Here is a 19,104-nt window from a genome sequence, read left to right on the forward strand (position 1 = left end):
GTAGTTTGAGCAGTTGGACTTGATCTAAAGGGTCTTTTCCAACCTAAATAATTCTATGATTCTACATTTTTTTGATTCACTACATTATTCTCAAGGCAGTTAAGTTGGGTTTTTTTCTTTTTGAAGATGACAGATAATGGAAAAAATGGACTGCAAACACCTTGTGAACCTATCTTGGAACAAAAATATCTTAGGACAAAAAAGTCAAAAGTGGTTTTATTTTGTGAGTCTTTTGTTACAAAAAAGTCTATCAATAGCATTGGCATTTAGATGTAAGATATAATTAGCTTCTCCCTACACATATAAAAATTCCCATTTTGGGTACTCAATGAATTACTAGATCAGTTGAAAAACTGATACGAAACAAAACATTTATTCGTGAGTATGAAATACAATTGATACACCTTAACTCTCCTTGGAGATAGTTTCATTATTTTGAAAAAGTTGCAGTAGCCCACACTAGAGTGGAAAAAATAGCTGTAATATTTCAGAATTTTGCAAATTTCATAAGCTTGTATTGATGTAATTTAGAAGTACTTATAAAAGAATGTAAATAAACTCAAAATCCCATTTCTCAGACTTCTGAAAAAATCTAAAATAGAAAAATGAGATACTGCCAAATTATTTCAAATGTTTACAGTTTGCTACCAAATGATTTTTATAAGACAATGGATTTTTCAGCAAGTATTTGCTGCTCATGAGACCAATACATATTGTAGACTTGCAGACCTTAAAAATGCAATGAAAAGTAGTCTGAGAAAATATTTCTCTCCCTTTTTCTAAAACTCAGCATGAAATTGTAACTCCACTGATATTTGGCAGACCTTTTGCTAGCTTTACTGCAGTCAGGATTTCCAAGCATAAAAGGATTAATTTTCTTTTTGATCAGTAGAATTTTACAGTGTATGAACATGTTTATACATGTCTGTGTCTATAAGAAAGAGACATAATTATGCAAACAGGATTGTACATGATGCCTACATAGCTATTAAAAGTCTGAATACACCTTTACATTTCAGAAATCAAGTTTGAAGGAAAATGCAATAGTTTTGGTTACTACAGCAATGTCAGCCTCAACACTTATGAGGAGCTGAACTCTTTGCTTAACTTTCTAGGACTTTATGTCAAGAAATAATTCAATTTTGAGGAATTTTATTCCACTATGCCTATATCTATTACATTAACCAATACAATAAGGCTTAGAAGTATTAAACCAATTTTCTGACTTCACACCAGCACACAGACATTTTGCATCCATACAATTTGTTGAAATTCTGCAGATTCCTTATGGTCACTTTATACTGTATTGCAGTAGCAATAGTTGACTGGGAAATATAATGTTCAGTGTCACGTGTATGAGACACTCGGGCAATCTCAGTTTTAGAATTTTACAACCTAAATGCTAGTTCACAAGACTAATTTTGCTCCAGTTTCAGAATACTAAATGCAAAACCCACTGTATATTTCATTCAAATGAAGCGAAAACAAAAGATCCGGAGGAAAATGACTCATGGATCAACTAACTTAATCAGGAGTGACTGTAATGAAGTATCAGAATTAGTTGGTTTTTTTAGCTAACCCCAAATTAAATAGAAACTGGCAGCATAAAATGGTAAAACATGTTCCAGAACTCAAAAGTGAATAACATGTTTTCTTCACGCGCTCTCCAAGGTAAAAAAAAAAAAAATCAGCATTTGCTAATAAGCACAAATAGAAATTTCAGCCTTCAAAACCACAGTAATACACTCAATTGATACTCTTAACTACAGTCTAAATATTTTTCTATTTGTCACTTTCTTCTGGTAATGTAATATCACAGCTGAAATTTGAACATTTGGTCTATATGTCCCAGCCAGCACTCCTTCTGTAGCACATCAGTTGTCTCCGGTGGAATTATTTCAACTCTGTTATTCAGTGCACAGCACACTTAACAGAATTTCCCTAAGTATGGAACATAGTTAAGTCTAAATCAAAGCAAGCAAGTCTCACACATTAAGAGATGACATGAAGTGTGATTGATGTCTGTTGATTAAAATATTCAGGACCTTCATTTCAGTCTATAAAAGGCTGCTACTCTAGTAAAGTTTAAGAAATTACTCCCATTCTGGAAAAAACAGAATGGGAGTAATGTTTCTTGACTTTGATACTTCATTTTTCCATTTTCACGGAGATTTTTATGTCTATCAAATAAGAATAATTTGTCTCACTTTTAAAAAACTTTGTGGATTAGTTTTTTGTTAATTTATAGATCTCTAATCAATCAATGGATTCACCATTCTAATGGATTCACCTTCCATGGCTAGTGAGCCTCCCTGCTGATGTAGCCCACCCTGATGAAGGTTTCTGCATTTTATAGCTTTGTGACTGTGCTGGAGACTGCTCCAGTGAAGACAAAACAAACAACTCCAAGGTTTCTGATGGACTTGTTGACATTCTGTTAGTCAAAACATGTAACAAAAGTTCTGCCAGCTACATGATGTCTTCATGGTTGCAGCTGTTTGAATGAAACTGCTGTTAGTGCTGTACCCGGCAGTGAAAGCCTCAATAAAAATGGTGCACTCATTGAGCTCCATACAGAAAATAGCTTATGCCACAGATGCAAACTGTTCTTTAGGTTCTCTAGGCCAGCAGTAAAACACAGCTTATCTTCATCATTTTCCGCAAACTGTAAGTACAAAACTGTGTCACTGGTGGTTGCTGTGAAGAGCCTAATGCCAGAACATAGATCAGGCTGGCTTCCCAGTTCCATGCGTGTTTAACAATGTGAGTGACACAGAGATCCATGTTTGCAGAATGATACTTTGTGATCATTTTTAGCAAATTTCAGTATCAACTTTTCAGAAATAGTTTAGATGTCAGCAACTGTTTACAATTTAAGCCAATTTGATATTTACACACTGAAGAAATATACTTTGTAATACAAGCACTTGGGCAGATGTCCTAAATTAGTTGTAGTCTCATTTTTTGCCTGGAATCAATAATATTTCAGGGTTATTGCAGCAAAGTCTATCCTTCACCATTTCCTTCTACAAAATCATACTAGAATCAAATGGTACCATTTAGAAAATCTAGACAAATGTAGTAGCACACATTTACTTTGGCCTGTGGGATAATCTTTAACATTAGACAGCATGTGACCTGATGTTAGTCCATTTACTAAGTAGCTTTTATTTTAGTAAAAAAGTAAGAGTGAGAGAATTCATATGAAAAGAGATTATATTATAAGAAACAACTGCCTTCAAAACTGATGTAATTCCATGGGAATATCAACTACCAAAACTATTGACAATAATTCTGTAAGTCAATGTGGAATGTCTTCTGTCATAGTAGTGCACTGTAGATGGCAGATGAGAAAATCAGTCTAAGATCAAAACAGCTCTGGTCTGAAGACAGATGAAAATAACAGATAACCCTAGAACAACTGTTGTACTTCTTTAAACAAAACACCTATTAAGGAGCCATGTCCCTAAAAAAAGATAGCAAAACTAACCTAAAAGAGATATATTTATTCAGTTCTTGTAATACTTTAACAAAAATGTTAACAACCTTGTTCCAAAAATATTTAGATCCAAACAGCACCTATTAGATTCCTAAATAAAATGACTAGAAATTTAAAAATATCATCACTGCGTATTTTCACATTATAGATTTTGACATTATTAAGGCAAGAGAAAACAAAATCTCATTATTTCAGATTGAGAAATGACAGATTTGCAATTTCAGCTTTAGAAACATGAGAGCTATTGCTGTTAGCATAAATGATAAATGTTGGATGTTGCTGGATTTTAACCACAGCAATCTCTTTTGAGTTTGCTGTCAACATTCCCAGAGGCATTAGTTGAGAGATTTTTGAAAGACTTAGCTTATCCGATTCAGCTCTGCTGTACTCTTGTATACAGCACTAAAATTTTCTTCAGATTTAAATTCCAATTTAGGTCTTCACATAGAAAAGCAAATAAGTTCATACTCCCAACAGCCTAGACATGCTTACAGTAAAGAGTTGAGTTGTGCTAGAGTAGAAAGTATTTTAGCATGTAAAAAAAATATCCAAGATGGAACCTTATTTAGGGATCACTTTCATTCAGGTGTAAATACTAGCTCTAAAGCAGTTTTTAAATTAAGGCACATTAAGAATAAAAGTGTTCTGAAATTTTAATTTAATCACAAACTGCTTTCCACTCCTTCTCCTACTACTTTTCCTCTGCATCTGCTTCTAAATTCTACAATTAGATCAAAACCATAGGAATTTGTGTGATGTCCTCCTGCACATTCATTTTTGACAAGGCTGTATCCCCAGATATTGGCCTGCAGCTCACATTAACTTCAGTATCAATTGCTTCTGTGGGGTGAAGACAGGGCTTAGAGAGAGAAGAATATAGTACTAACATCCTACAAACATGATGGCTTTAACATAGTCATAGCAAAATTTGACTGTAACAAGCAGTCCCACATAAATTAATGAATAAATTTTTCTGAGTGTTGTTGATATGATAATGTATTCAGGTTGCATACTACTCATTTTTAGCAACAAAAATTATACCAGGGTAATACTGGCATTTTCATTCAAGAAAAAACATTCAGTGCTATGCAGTACAGAGACTATGCCCTGTAAGCCAGAGATTAACTGATATGCAGATCTCTTAGCACAAAAATTGATTTTAGAACAGCAGCTTCTTTGTTGCTTGGGATTTTCATGTATCTTCTTTATTGACCTTGTTGGAGAAGCTAGTAAAAACGTGGCTGAGCTTTGAATATCCAAGGAGTACCTTCACCACCACTGAAGACTGGCTTCCATCAAAAATTTGAGAAGTAAATGTAAGAAAACACTGCAAAAATTTATTTTTTATCCTGTACTAAGTTTTATTTTTATTTTGACATTTCTTCTTAGGATGACATAATTACATAATAAATAATAAATTATTTTGGCTATCGACTAAATATAATCTCAAAAGTAATGAAGTACTCTCAAGTCTGCTGTAAAACATTAAGGAACTGAATGGCATAAAATTTATAGCTTATTCAAATGACAATTATTTGATGCTGAAATAAAGGGCCAGTGCATTTCCACAAGCACAATAATGAACAACTGTATTTCAGGACAGCATTAAAAAAAAAAAGAATGCCTGATATTAGCTTGTCAGATTTGTATGTACTTAGTACATATATAAAAAGGTTCCTGATTTACCAAAGGCTAAACAGAATCAAGAAACAAACCACCATTTTTTTTGTATGATACCACATTTGTTGATTATTGAAAACCACTACTTTGGGCAAGAATTGAGGAACAGGTAATTAAAGGGTAAAGTGTAGAAAATATCTGGGTACCAGAAGGGACAGAAATTTTTATGATCTGAAATATACAAAAGGTTTTATTTAAAAATTATCTGTTTTTTTACTTTAAAAACTGAAACTGGGCAGTAGAGTACTATTTCGGGCCAATATGGAAAAAATATTATTTCTTAAACCACAAAGGGACAGTTTCACATAATGTCATGAACGGAACTTTAGCCTTCAGTAAAGAGGAAACAAAATTCACTTTGTAATACGAACCTCTATCAAAGGTGGAAGAGAGACAAATATTACATGCTATCTAGACTGCCATGCCAAGAGGGTAAATTTAAGAAAGAATTTCCTGGCTTTGGAGTCCATAAGTCTACTCAGTAAAAATTCTTTTTTTTTTTTTTTTTTTTAGTGTGGTTTGACTTCTGTTATTCCAGCTCTTTTAGAAAATTTTATAAAACTCCGCAGAAAACCCAGTCACATAGCCAATGGCAAATATACTAAGCACTGAGCATATTTAAAGTCATAATGCTAAAATTATTCACCTAGCAGTAATTTCTGTCCTGCATAGCACAAAAATCAATTCAACACTTGATGTAATAGTGAGGGAGATCAGATTACTTATCCTTAGTTTTCTAATACTCTAAAGCAGTAGTGATACTGTTTTAAGAAAACACACTTCAGATTTCTAAGTTACAGATGAGGAACAAATGTATAAAAATATAAAAGTGGAAGATTTTTACAAACTTCCTAGGAAAAAGAGAGGACAATATTTTTCTGTGTATTACTTCTCAGCTGAGAAGGTCCATTCTTAAAGGCCAATTCATTTACCAAAAGGCACTTATACCTCAAAAATCATTTGAACTTCAGTAAAATGGGTTGAGCATACATCTATCCATCAGCAATCCATGTACCAGACCCCACTACAACATAATGTGTTTTGAGAGCATGATTTACTGTTTCATAATATATTTTAAAGTGACCTTTGTATATTTTGGCCATAATTTGTAAGTACCATAAAGTCTGCAAGCTGGTGACATTTCATTTTGTAATTTTTTAATGTTTCAGCAGAAAAGCTAGATAAAATATTTTGAATACTGTATTTCCAGCTCTGCTCTGATCTAATTAAAAAAATAAATTACAAATGTTGGATCCACTAAAAGTAAGTTTAGTTTATGGTAACTGTGGCTTGAGCTAAACACTGCTTCATAACATCCACGGTCTTTGTAGAGAATAGAAGTTTATTTGTTTTTTTTTTCTTGTCCCTGTCATTGCTGTTGAGATCAGAAGAGATGGATGTGCCTGTTTTGCTTTCTTGACCTTCTGAATAAACAGATGTGCCAGAAGTCTGCAAAAAGCCAATGCCAGTGCTGCTGTGCACAGCATTATACACATACAAAAGGTAAGAAAAACTTTTTTAACCAAATCAGATTTCTTTTTTTTTTAATTTTAAGCAACTTAAATGCATAGAAAATGAAAAAACAATGAACTCAATTTTTTTCTCATTTCCATATCTGGTTTTGATGCTGTCAGCATGTTCTGTTTGAAACAGGACAAATACAAGGTGATTGTTAAGTAAGTGCACTGTCCAAAGAACCCACTGTGACTGCAAAACACTTCTTAGAAAATTTAAAAAAAAAAGAAAAAAAAAAAAAAGAAAAATAAGGCCCTGTTTTGAGGTGGCACATGGTGACCTGTGAATTATGCCTGAGACACCTACAGTGCTAATAAATGACTGTTTCAGAGAAGAAATAGGCTTCCTAAATAGAAAGAAGTCTACAAAACAAACTGGTTTCAATGGCGTTAATGTTGCTACAGTACTCTGACAGATTTGGCAAATCTTTTAAAGCACATTAGTAGTGATTGAGCCAGAAGCACTCGAGAGGAGAATAAAAAAAGGACCATCAGAAACACTTGCATTTCTTTTGACAGCAGAAAATTCTTCTGTGATATGCTATTTGAGACTCCTGTAATGCAAAATTGTATCCAATTTGTTTAGAATATAGATATCTGAACAAATAAAAATGTGCAATATCATGTTTCCATATAATTTTACAATCTATATGCCACATCTTCTCTAATAGAGAACCAAACAGAATAAATAAATGATCATTAAACTCTGATATTAAAATTTTCACAGCCACATAGCAGTGCCATTCCATACTCTTAATACAGAAGGGTGAGATTCACATGCTTTAAAGTGCCTTACCAGAGGCCATCTGATAAAACTGCTCTGTCCAGAAGAATAATTCTAGACAGCTTATAACAGATATATGCTGAACCTGAAACCAAGATATGAATTTTCAATAACTTTGAGAAAATTTTGCTTTATCACATCTTTCTTAAATGATTTTTGCAAACTGAAGAACCTACAATCACAAATGTGTCTCTACAACACTGAATAATGACTCTCATAATAACAGGTAATGTCTGGTTATTTTTTTCATTATTAATAATGTTATTAAATGTAATAAAAAAACAACTGTCAGAACAATTCCTGTATAGGGATAAATAAGCTCATAGCTAAGATTAATGTCACAGGTATTTCACTTCATAATATTTCAGGAATACAATGAATTTAGTATAAGAGTATTGGAAAAACAAATAGAAGAGAATAGCAAAATCCCAGAAAGCCTTTGGTGTACGAGTCACGTACATTTTCACAAGACTTCATCAGGATCACTCTTGGTGCTCTTTCATTTCAGTGTTTGGCAATTGATGAATCATTAAGAGTGCATCACTCCTATGGCAGATGGAACTACTACTTTTGAAAACCAAAAAAAGAGTGGAATGGAATTTACCACAGAGAAAACTGGTGTGGTTTCATAAATGTTCTACTGCTTTCCTCTTTCTGCTTGCAGCTTCATTTCACTGACAGCAACACTGGTAGAATCTTCCTTGGTGGCACTTGTATCAAAAGGAACCATTCTTTTCATAAGTGCTAGAAATAAGTCACACAAAAAGTAATTAAGCATCTTCAAAGAAACACATGCAGTCAATGACCTTAGAGGCCTTTTTGAATGTATGATTCTCCAATTTTGCTGACTGACCATTGATGTTTATTTAAAATATCAATTTCATTTTTCAATATTATAATTTGTGCAGCAAGTAAAATAGTATTAATAAATATTCTATATTCACAAGGCTCTGAATTGAGAAACTGACTTATTTTTCTAGAGAAACAGATTTTAATACTTTATAATACAGGCACAGTCAAGAGCTTTCTTATACAGAAGAAACGTAGACTACATTTTAAAATATTTTCTAATTTCACTAAGATATTTTCCATTTAGTTTTCCAGAATTTTTGTTTAAATAAGACAAAACAAACCACTCAAAAAATTTCTGAAGGACTATCTTTACCAAAAGCATGGACTAAAGTCAACAAGCGACACTGAATAGGTGTTTATATGCTGCCATACTGTGTATATACCTTCACAGCAGGTTGCATATATAATGCTTATTTCTAAATACATTATGTTGCATCAAAATCTAGACAATATAAATTGACAAAACATCTTATGCTAACAAAAAAAATGCAGATGTGGCAAAAGGCAGAAATTAAGCAAAGGAAAGCAGATATCAGTTTATACAACATACCGTAAAGTGGTACTCCTGATTGTTTGTAATAAGTTGTAGAGTGCAATTTTTAATGATCCAGTAAAATTGTAGCAGTATATAACCAAAAGTTATTTAAAAGGGAGCAAGACTTCACAGTTTGATTAGAAGGAGTGATAGGTTTTCACTTTCAGAAGGAGAATGAAATCACTCTGTTTGGGACATTTGTATAACAGTAAGTTATAAGTTTGCAGCATAAAGTTTTCAGTATTGGTCCAAAACTGTGCTACTGTATGCAATTTCAGTGGTACCTCCTGCAGACAGTATTCAAAGTAAGGTGAAAAACAATAAAGTTCATTGATAAACTAAATCAATTTGCGTTTTTCTAAGTGATGATGTCAGGTTTCCAATCATTCCAGATTCTTATGCTTAAGCAGCCTTAGAGGGTTTTGTTCTAGAATGGTGTGCCATGGTATAATGATGTTGCAGTGTCTTTTTAGTTTTAATTATGTTACTTATTTATAAATGCCAAAACAAATAGTCTTAAGAACTTATGAAAAAGTATAAAAAGAGGGATAAAGAGAAGCATCTGCAATATATTGCAGGAGTTAATTTTTATGACAATAAAATCTGCATTCAGGACAACTTGTTTTCATTCAGCCATGATATCATTCACACTATATAGCATGTTGACACAAGAGTGTTGTCTATCAGCAGAGCCTAAAGATCAGAGAAGACTGCGACCCCAGCTACAGAAGTTGGGAAAACTGCTGGCTATTTTCTTCTCTGTAAAGTCACAGCTTACGATGCCCTGGAACATAAATTCTCAACAACAACAGAAAGCTTGTAAGACATATACAGTTTCTGGGAAACCATCCAGGTTAAAAACTCGAAGTGATGAAACGTACAAAGAGAAAGGCAGGACTCAACTCACAAAGCTAATGCAAAGCATGTGTACCTATAGGGACTCCTGTAATAAAATTTTCAGGAAAATACAGTGGCCATTAAAAACAGTTTCTGAGGGTTCTTTAGATAACAACTAGTAGTGACTTTTTGGACCAACCGTTTTGGGCTGATAATAATACAGACTGCAAACCATGTCTAATGAATGCTTCCTTGAATAAATTATTTTCTCAGTTAAACTTCTTCCTGTCTAAGAAAATGGGTATAGAAATAAAAGCACATTCCCACAGCATCTTTTGAAATAGTTTGTAATGGAAAAGCTGTTATAGTTGCAGAAATTATACCAGAAACAAAACAGAATGTTAATGTTAATTACTTTTCCTTTTAACTGTTTGCTGCATTGGCAAGTTTTTAGGAAAGATATATATGGAAGGAGATTGTTGTTCCCTTATTTATTTTCTCATACTATTTGTCCTTTCTTCAATCACTTCTAAGCTTCAATCCCAGGATCCCCCTCACAGATAATTAAATTATATAAAACGTGTCTTCTCTCCTTCCTGGTGCTCTCTACAAAGAGACCCATATTGGGAAGGAAGTTTCTAGTACTATTTATTGACTCTATAGTTTGTAGGGTTTCATGAATTTAAAAAAGATGGAATGAGGAAACATAAATCACAAAGTCTTGCAAACAGCTCCAAAAGGTAAATGAAAAAACCCCCAGTCCATTCTCTCCTAAGAAGTTAGGAGATAATTAATCACAGAAAATAGATGATGACATCTATAGGTAGATTTATTAAAAGCTACAGGAGATTTGGGAGCAAACATCTCAAATTATACTTCACTGTCAAAGTCTAAAATTATAACTAATTAATATCATTACTGAAACTAAGTAATGGTTCATGGTTCACTATCATGACTGAAGTAGCTGACTTTATCATTTGCCACTCACTGGAAAATCCCCTTAGTGTTAATACCACTGCAGAATTTTCACTGTTCTCAGGAACTATAGCAACAACTTCAAAATACACATTTGACTGGTGAAGATCAGGTTCTGCATAAAGTGATAACCAGTCACTAACCAAAGTCTATGGAGTAATACACATACCTTACTGCCATAACCACTAAGCAGTGAATTGAATCACTACCGTCTTTCATTCATCACTTATTTTTCAGATCCAGAAAGCTTAGTGCTTAGTGCTGATAAAAACAGTTGAATAAGAGAATAAATACACAGAACTGTTTAATCAGATTGGTATTCAGATCACATGGATCCTATTTCTCTTACAACTGCCTAAAATTTATTAAAAAGTATTAAAGGAACAAAGTTCTAGCAAGTTCCATTGACGTTAAGCAATACAAAGACATTGTAATATTTTAGGAACATTTATTCTGTATTTTTAAATTTCAGTAAGTTTTTGCAGTGGAATCACTCTTGGAATTGTTGAGATTGGAAGGGACTGCTGGAGGTCATCTAGTCCATCATGCCTGCAAGGCATGGGTTACTTATTTTCTATACCAAAAACAGGCTGAACTGTACTTCAATTTGCAAGACTTTGATGTGGATGAGGTTTGGGAAAAAGGAAAAATCAACTCTGAGTCGGGGTAAAGTGTTCCTGAAATACAGATGGGATGGAGGCATTTGCTCTTATGCTTTATTCCCATTATTGTTATTCAGTATGCTCTGCAAAAAGATACTAACCACAACCCACAGATTGAGAAAGGAAAAGAAACTAATTACCTTTAACCTCATCAGATCAACTCAGGACTTACTAGTGAGCAGTAATGTACTGCAGCACTAATTCTAAGATGCAGCAGTTTCAAAATGCAATGAAGCCTGAAATACTTACTACATAGAATGCTACTTACTGAATAGGTTGCCAATACACAAACTGGCTATATTGAAAAGAAATGGAATGTGATACCCTTCCAAAGAAAAGTATTCTGATACTCATGTACTGATATGCTCGAAAAAAAAACAAACCTTAAAACCTTTTTTTTGTAAGTTATTTTTGACACTTATGCAAAGATGTGCCTGTACCAGATCAAGACCTATCATGTCCTATCTTTTATTGAGCAAGTTCCTGCTGTATCAGAGATCCCGTGACTTTACATGACTACAAGTTGTATATGCATGAGGGGATAGAAAGAACAGTTAACAAACATTACTGAAGTGGAAACAGTGAATTCAGCTTTTACTGTGAAAATGCTACACAAGCATGAGCCTAACTGGTACCTGTGAAAGATCTGGGAAAGAACATAGTTTAGGATGTCTCTGGTGTCTGAAAAGATAGACAGCTTACAGAGGTATGATTCATCACACAGAGATTCAGAATCCAAGTGCAGCCCTATTCTTTGGCACAGGTTTAGGTGATGAACAGAATATATTGCAGGTCCCAGGTAAAAAACCCCAAACAACTATCAGCGGGACGTAATGAAGTACTTCCTAGATGAAGGCATCTATCCAGTATCTAAAGCTAAAACACAGAAGGATGCTTAAGATGGTTCTAGCACTTCTTTTTTGAAAAGTAAAGTGCCTTACTCTTTCAAGTAAAAAAGGTGTTACAAGAGGAGAATACATTACTTGTAGAATTTTTCTGTGATATAATACTTACAACCTGAATCTGAGAGCAGTGAGCTGGACAAAAAGTTGTTTTGAGTTTGCCAACTAGAAGAGTGAGGAGCCACTTCTATATCAGAAATCTCAGCATCCATTTTCACATCCTATGGGAGCCAAATAAAAATAATTTTATCTGTCACTATCAAGTAGCTGTAAACTTTAACAAAGAACATACAGTAACACACATACAGGCATATGCTGTGATTTCACACATGCTGGAAAATACTGATTTGAATTCTCAGAATTCTCAGTATTGCAGTTAGGTTTAAACTAATTTGCATATGAATTTCATTCCCATTTCATCACTATAAAATGTCTGCAAAAAAACTACTTTGCCTTGAGAAAAGCGTTAGCCGCATTGCAAGTCTTTGCCACTCCGGTAAGTTTTAAAAATGCTCTCTTTTCGGTTCACATCACATCCAGAGTTCAGGGTAAATCATAGTGGCTGGGCAGACATCAGTGAATGATGAATACCTAATCAGTTCACTGAAGTTCCACAAGTAAGTAGTAATAAATATTAAATGCATTTTCCCTGCCACTGAAGAAACTCAAACTTCATTGATTTCTCATATAAAAATACCTGAGGACGCTTTTTAATTTTTTTGTTAAACCATTAAATAAAGTCTGAAGTACAATGCTACTGTTTATGACTAAACCTATACAGCATAGCAAAGGAAAAGGAAAGTCACTTGGTCTATAAGCTAAGAAGAAAAGATAATTTTAAAAAGGTCATTTAAACAAAATCCCTGAAAAATCTCTATTAGCTCAGCAGCAAGTAGTCTCCAGTTACAATATCATCCAAAATAAGATTAAAAGTTTGGCTTGGTATCCAAATTACTCAGTTTCTTGAAATGAGAAGAGGTAATAATGCACAAATGCATCAGTTCATAAAACACTCAATTTTGCTACTGAGTTATTATCATAAACAGGCTCAGTGAATTTTGTTAAAACATTTGCAATTTATCACTCATGCTGATACTAAGTTTTGTAAAATAAATAGAAAACAAAATAAAATTCAACATTAATTTAGAGATACAATGAACTTTTGTTCCATTACTGAAGAAGGATTTACTCCTATTAAGACTAATAGGAATTATACATATTAATCCCCTTATGTGCTGATGAGAGACTTAATACCAAAGGTGTTCATAGCACAATAACAACTTTTAAAGAATACAAAAAGTTTTTGTCGTTCCATTCTGCTTCCAGAAATGCTATCTTAGAACAGAGCTTTTAAACAAGCAAGGTGCTTCTACCAGTATCTGTGCACAAAATGGCTTTATCTTTATAGAAATTTTAACTTACAGAATGTGTCTTTTCTCATGTGCTTCTCTCATCTTCTTCATGGGCAATTACATCTGTATGCTGTGTTTGACTAGATGGTCAATTATCTGTAGCTGGGAAACTGTCCTAAAATATTTGTATCTCTCCATAATAACATTTATCTTTAGTTTTCCTCTAGCTTTCTGTTTTGATTTTGCTTCTATTGGTATTCATTTGTAGTTGTATTATTTTAATATGTTATTTTTACCTTGTTCTTTTTCCCAATTTCTTCTTTATCTGCTATCGCTTGGCCTTTTCTTAGTTGAAAAATCAAGATTGTTATACCTGATGGTATTCTACCAGCCTCTGGCCTCCTTTTATTACTGGAAATCTTACATTTTAACACATACGAATAGCAATTATGATTTTTCTGGGCTTCTAAGCAACAGGTATTTTATAGCCATCTGACAAGATTACAGAAGAGCAGAAAGACTGAGTGTGGACAAATGAAATAACAGAAAAGGAAAAAAAATAACTGCCTTTAGGGAAACATTCAACTGTGGTTTAATTTTTCCTCCTTAAAATGAAAAAAGGCTGGGACAGCGGATTAGATCGTGCCTGTCTAAGATTAATGTTGGCAAGCAAACTGAAAGAAGTGCATTATAAGAAAGGCTAGAAAGAAGACCATAACACAGGAAAAAGATTAATTCCACAAGTAATTTTATCTAAAACGGTCAGTGTAAAAATTTAACAAGAAACATGCACTATCTCATCACATACCAAATATCTGTCTACTTTGTTGCGCAGAGACACTATGTTGTGTACAGAGCATGAATCAAACATATCAGAAAGAATGAACTTTGATGCCTTCAAACCTACATTCTTCCAGCAATCAATTTTAGAAACTCCCAATTGACAAATAGTAAAATAAAAAAAATTAAACAACAATGCATTTGAGTTAGTTCCAAAGGAGGGTAAGAAAGGCAAGCATTAAAGAGCTTTTTAGTCTAAGCTAGCCCGATCACTGAAATCAGATTAGCACCCGTCTGTAACTTGGTTTTGAACATTCTGTTCTATTTGTAACTGCCGTGACAGCAAAGAGTACTCTATGTCATGCAAAAACCCAATTAGGCCTGACTAAATGGAAGCCATTAAATGCTTTTCGTTGTCTAAAGAAAGAGGAAATATTGTTTTGGAATCAGCTTTATACTGGATTCTGAATACACAGTTCAAATCACACAAGCTCAGTAAGTTCAGTCAGCTTAGTGCAACAGTATGTTCTACTATCAGCCGATGGCATTCCACTTCGCTTTTCAATGTTTTCTGAATTTCAATGGCTATTGATTTAGTAACTCTTTTGTGGAGGCAAGAGAAGTTCAAGAAAGTGAAGATTATCATCAGCAACAGACTGAAAGTGAATGTGCCCTGTTTCTTCAATTCTTTCTACAGAAGGGCAAGATGGCTTTTTCAAGTAACTTAATAGCTTTTTACAAAAGCAACTTACTAAGCTAAAACGTTCTGTATTTATCTTACCTTTTCCACTTTTACAAAGACATACTGGTAAGTATGTCCCCATTTTACAGAAGGAAGATGGCTACGGATGAGGTGGAGAACATAAACATATTAAAGTTTTGATAGAGTGCGTGTGATCCTAGATTTGAGCTCAACTGCTTAGAGACAGAGGTATGAATCATTGCCAAAGAATCCGATTTGATTGAGATAAGTAGCAGAAATACTAGCAAGATTCTCTAGTTCTGATTACTTATTTCAATCACATCCATAAGAAATTGTAGTTCTGCTGAAGCAACCTGCTGTCACAATGACATGCAGCAAAGAGTGATATGACAATGAACAAGCTAATAAGATGAGAAAGAAAGTGTGTTAAAAATTGGAAAGGTGAACTCATTACAGGCAATGTTTCTAAACAAGAGTACTGGATTTACATTGCAGGGAGGTAGTTATTCATGTTTAGCTCTGCTATCAGTCCACTAAGTGACCTTTAGCAAATCACTTCCCTACCGTTTGCCTGGATTTCATTTGTATATGAAGAGGTACCATATCTTTACATTGCAAAGATTGTAAAGATCAACTACTGAAAAATTACTATATGTGACCTACAAATTAATCATCCTTTTCATGGAGGAAACAGGTTTCTATATCTATCTTTTACTTGAAAGGATGAGAGAAAATTGAACAAAACAATTAAAAAAATTGCTGTAGACAGAAATTTGATGAAGCAGGTAAACACTTCAGAGTATTAAGACACAGTAAGACACTTTTCTGTGAAGTTTGAAAGATTTTTGCGAAGTATCCATGGCACTTTACAATGAAGGCAACACTTCTGTCATCATGTCGTGCCAATATAGCTGCCATTCCATCAGCCATGGCAGCTATATTAAATAAAACATTTACGTGTGATTTTACTCCGTGTTTGTACTAGGAGTTAATATACATCAAATAAGGTTATGTTGCTGGTTGAAAGTAATTGGGACACAAAAGTGGAGTACACACACATACCTTGACTTGCTGGTCTCTTTGCTTTGAATCTTCCAGCTGTTGCTGTAAAGAACTCACTATCTCTTTATATTTCATATACCTTTCCTCAATCATCTCCCTTCGGCAATGGGACTCCTAGAAATTATTGAAAAATCTAGATGATTTCACAATGTGAAAATTAGTAAATGTTGTCTGACTGTTGTAAACACAGGTATTGTCAAGGATTTTCAATACAGCAAGAATGAGTTACATATTAACTTTCAGAGGCTGAAATACAGAGGCCATATGAAAGCACAATGTTCTGTACAGAAAAATAACGGTAAAATATAAATAAGTTAAAATTGAAATGGTCTCATCCTTAACTGGTGAATGACTACTTGTAACTCTTTCCAAAACTCAGCAATATCATACCTTTTAACAAAGAAATTCTGTAATGGTGAAAAATTAATTACAGTACTGTAGAAACAAGCACTTGAAGAAAAAAGGGTTCTAAGGATATGGACTAAACAGTATTTTCAATAAGAAAACATAATGCTTCTCACTGAACAAGCTAATGATTCACTTGAATTAAGAGAACTCCAAGATAACCTGTGAGGTTTATCAAAGATTTACTTTCTCTTTCCTTCTCCCTTCCTATGAAAACATTAAGGGAAGAACTGGCTAGAAGTGACTGGCTTTGAAATACTTCATTCATGCATACCATTTGAGAGTGAAACATGCTATTGTACAAAAAAATCCAGTGTGTTATTTTTGAATAGAAACATTAATGAAACTCCAATCTGACATCCTTCTCACAGCAACATTAAGCAAGAAAGGGCAAGTGTGAAGGAATCTGTAGATACCCCACATTCGAGCCTTTGCTTTGCCTGTTGAGAGCAGAATTTTTCCTATAGCAGAAACAGAAGACAAACACCAACCTTTGTCAGAGCAAAAAAGCTCTTCTGGAGATATCCGCAACGTGAAATTAAAACTATACATCTCAATGATATTTTTTGTAAAAAAAACCCAAGTATTTTAACCAGCATTTCCATTCCCAACTCTGCTAATGATGACAGTAATAAAATTATTAGCAGATGACCTCAGGCAAGAACATTCAGAATAAACAGTGCTCCAAGTAATTATCTTTTGAAATTTTTATTACTACCTCAGGATGAAAAATTCGATATAGCAAATCAAATGCAAATCATTACGCATTTGTTGATCTGTGGTTTAACACTGATTTAAAATTTATATTTTCCAAGGAGGTTCCAAACCAACATCATATATGGAAAGTAATTATGGCATAGGGGTTTAGCCACTTAGCTACTGAAGATCTAATCTGAGGCTTATCGTTCTTGACAGTATGTCACAACTACTGTCAATATGTCTCACTGTGTCCAAACACACCTTGATTTGATAGTGGAACTGAGAAAACAAATGATAATTATTGTCATTATGTCAAAACAAACAAAAAGCTGTAAAGGTCATCTATCTTCACTCATTATGTTAAATATTGAAATAATTTATGTAATTACAAAAGTTTCATTTTTTAACATGTAATATCAGAATTTACCACTCAACATAAATATTCTGAACCAGTAACTAGCACATGACCCATTATGCCCTGTTATCAACGTTTGCCTACATTTTGGAGCACCTCACCAATGTTACTATTTAGAACTAAATTTATAGCCTCAAATAAATCTGTATAAACATGAAAATTAATTTCTGTATGTTTTTGTCTATATAATATGTACATATATGATTGTAAATACCTTATTAAACAATTTATCTGTACATTTAGAGAGAAAATTAATTAACTAAAATATTTTACAACTACTGAAAGAGTCAAATAAAGTCCTTCTCACGCCAGTATCTTTCAAATCTTGTAACAGGCTCAGTTTCTCAGGAACAGACTCCAGATGGTCTAAAGCTGCTCGAGTGCTCTAGAGAACAGAACACAAGTTAAAACACAAAAAAATAATAAATTCTTTCCTCCGTATCAAACATTAAAGCCCTATTGCATAGGTACGTATGTGTCTGTAAATTGAACAGGTCAACAGTAAACAGGTTGTTAAGGAAAATAGTCACATTAAAACACATAGCACAGCTTCCTTAACTTGAATCTCCATGATCAGTTATCAGTTTTTTGAGTAGAACAATACTTATTTACCATTTTGGAGTTTATGTAGCCTTCAGAATGAAATTTTCTTTTATTGCACTTCAGGGAGTAAAGTACATTTAAAATAGTAAAAACATCCTTCTATTTCTTTTCAAATAAAAATATATGCAATGAGCACTTAGCTAGATAGAACAATCAAATTTCCTATTTTTGGTTTAGACATGGTAGGTACTGCTGAAAAATGAATTATCACTCTAGGGAGAGTTAGGGTTGGACTCAAGATTTCACATCCACACCCAAAACACAAAAAATCTAGTCTATTGCAAGCTGCAAAGAACTGAAAAAAGTAAGTATCATGGTTTTGGTTTTGGACACAGACGAAGTTGGTTGGTCATGCATAAAGAGTAGTGTCCCATAGGCCAGATGGCTCTGCAGCTTCTCAAAGGTTGTCCTTCCATTATTTGCTGAAGAACCAGTAAAACCAGTACTGCTTGCACTTTCTGAACAACTGGTATTTCCTCCAGAATTCTATAGATCACATCTCTTTGGATAAGGCTCTGTTAACCTGGTATTCAATCTACCAATATTGGGCTTCATTAACCATATTACTGCCTTGATACTTTAAAGGAAAAATCCATAAAACAAATAAAATTCATCAATCCTGAATGGTGTAAAGTCTATGCAAACTGAGTTAATTTGCCCTTAATTACAAAAGCTCTGTTACTAGTCTTGGAAAGTCTCAATCTGACCAACATGAAAAACATTCCATTTAGATCCCAGATTTAAGATCTGAAGAGACTAAATATTTCAGTCACAACAGGATAAGAAAAATCAATGGGAACCTCTCAGCACAAGTGCAATCTACTCAAAAAGATGGGAGATGACAA

At 33.7% G+C, this 19,104-nt stretch overlaps 1 protein-coding gene across 1 annotated transcript in view; it reads right to left on the bottom strand.

Moving 5' to 3' along the window:
- Positions 1-204: 204 nt before the first annotated feature.
- CEP128 (centrosomal protein 128) overlaps positions 205-19,104 on the bottom strand; it is a 110,756-nt gene continuing 91,856 nt past the window's right edge. The window contains exons 22-25 of the mRNA XM_027672930.1: positions 17,964-18,041; positions 16,138-16,251; positions 12,353-12,461; positions 205-8,221 (exon numbers count right to left, since the gene is read on the bottom strand). Of these exons, the coding sequence (XP_027528731.1) occupies positions 8,115-8,221; positions 12,353-12,461; positions 16,138-16,251; positions 17,964-18,041 (408 nt within the window). The 3' untranslated portion in view covers positions 205-8,114. The remainder of the gene's footprint in view (positions 8,222-12,352; positions 12,462-16,137; positions 16,252-17,963; positions 18,042-19,104) is intronic.

The sequence above is a fragment of the Neopelma chrysocephalum genome, unplaced genomic scaffold (assembly GCF_003984885.1).
Source record: "Neopelma chrysocephalum unplaced genomic scaffold, ASM398488v2 Primary Assembly neopelma1_24, whole genome shotgun sequence".
Lineage (NCBI taxonomy): Eukaryota > Metazoa > Chordata > Aves > Passeriformes > Pipridae > Neopelma > Neopelma chrysocephalum.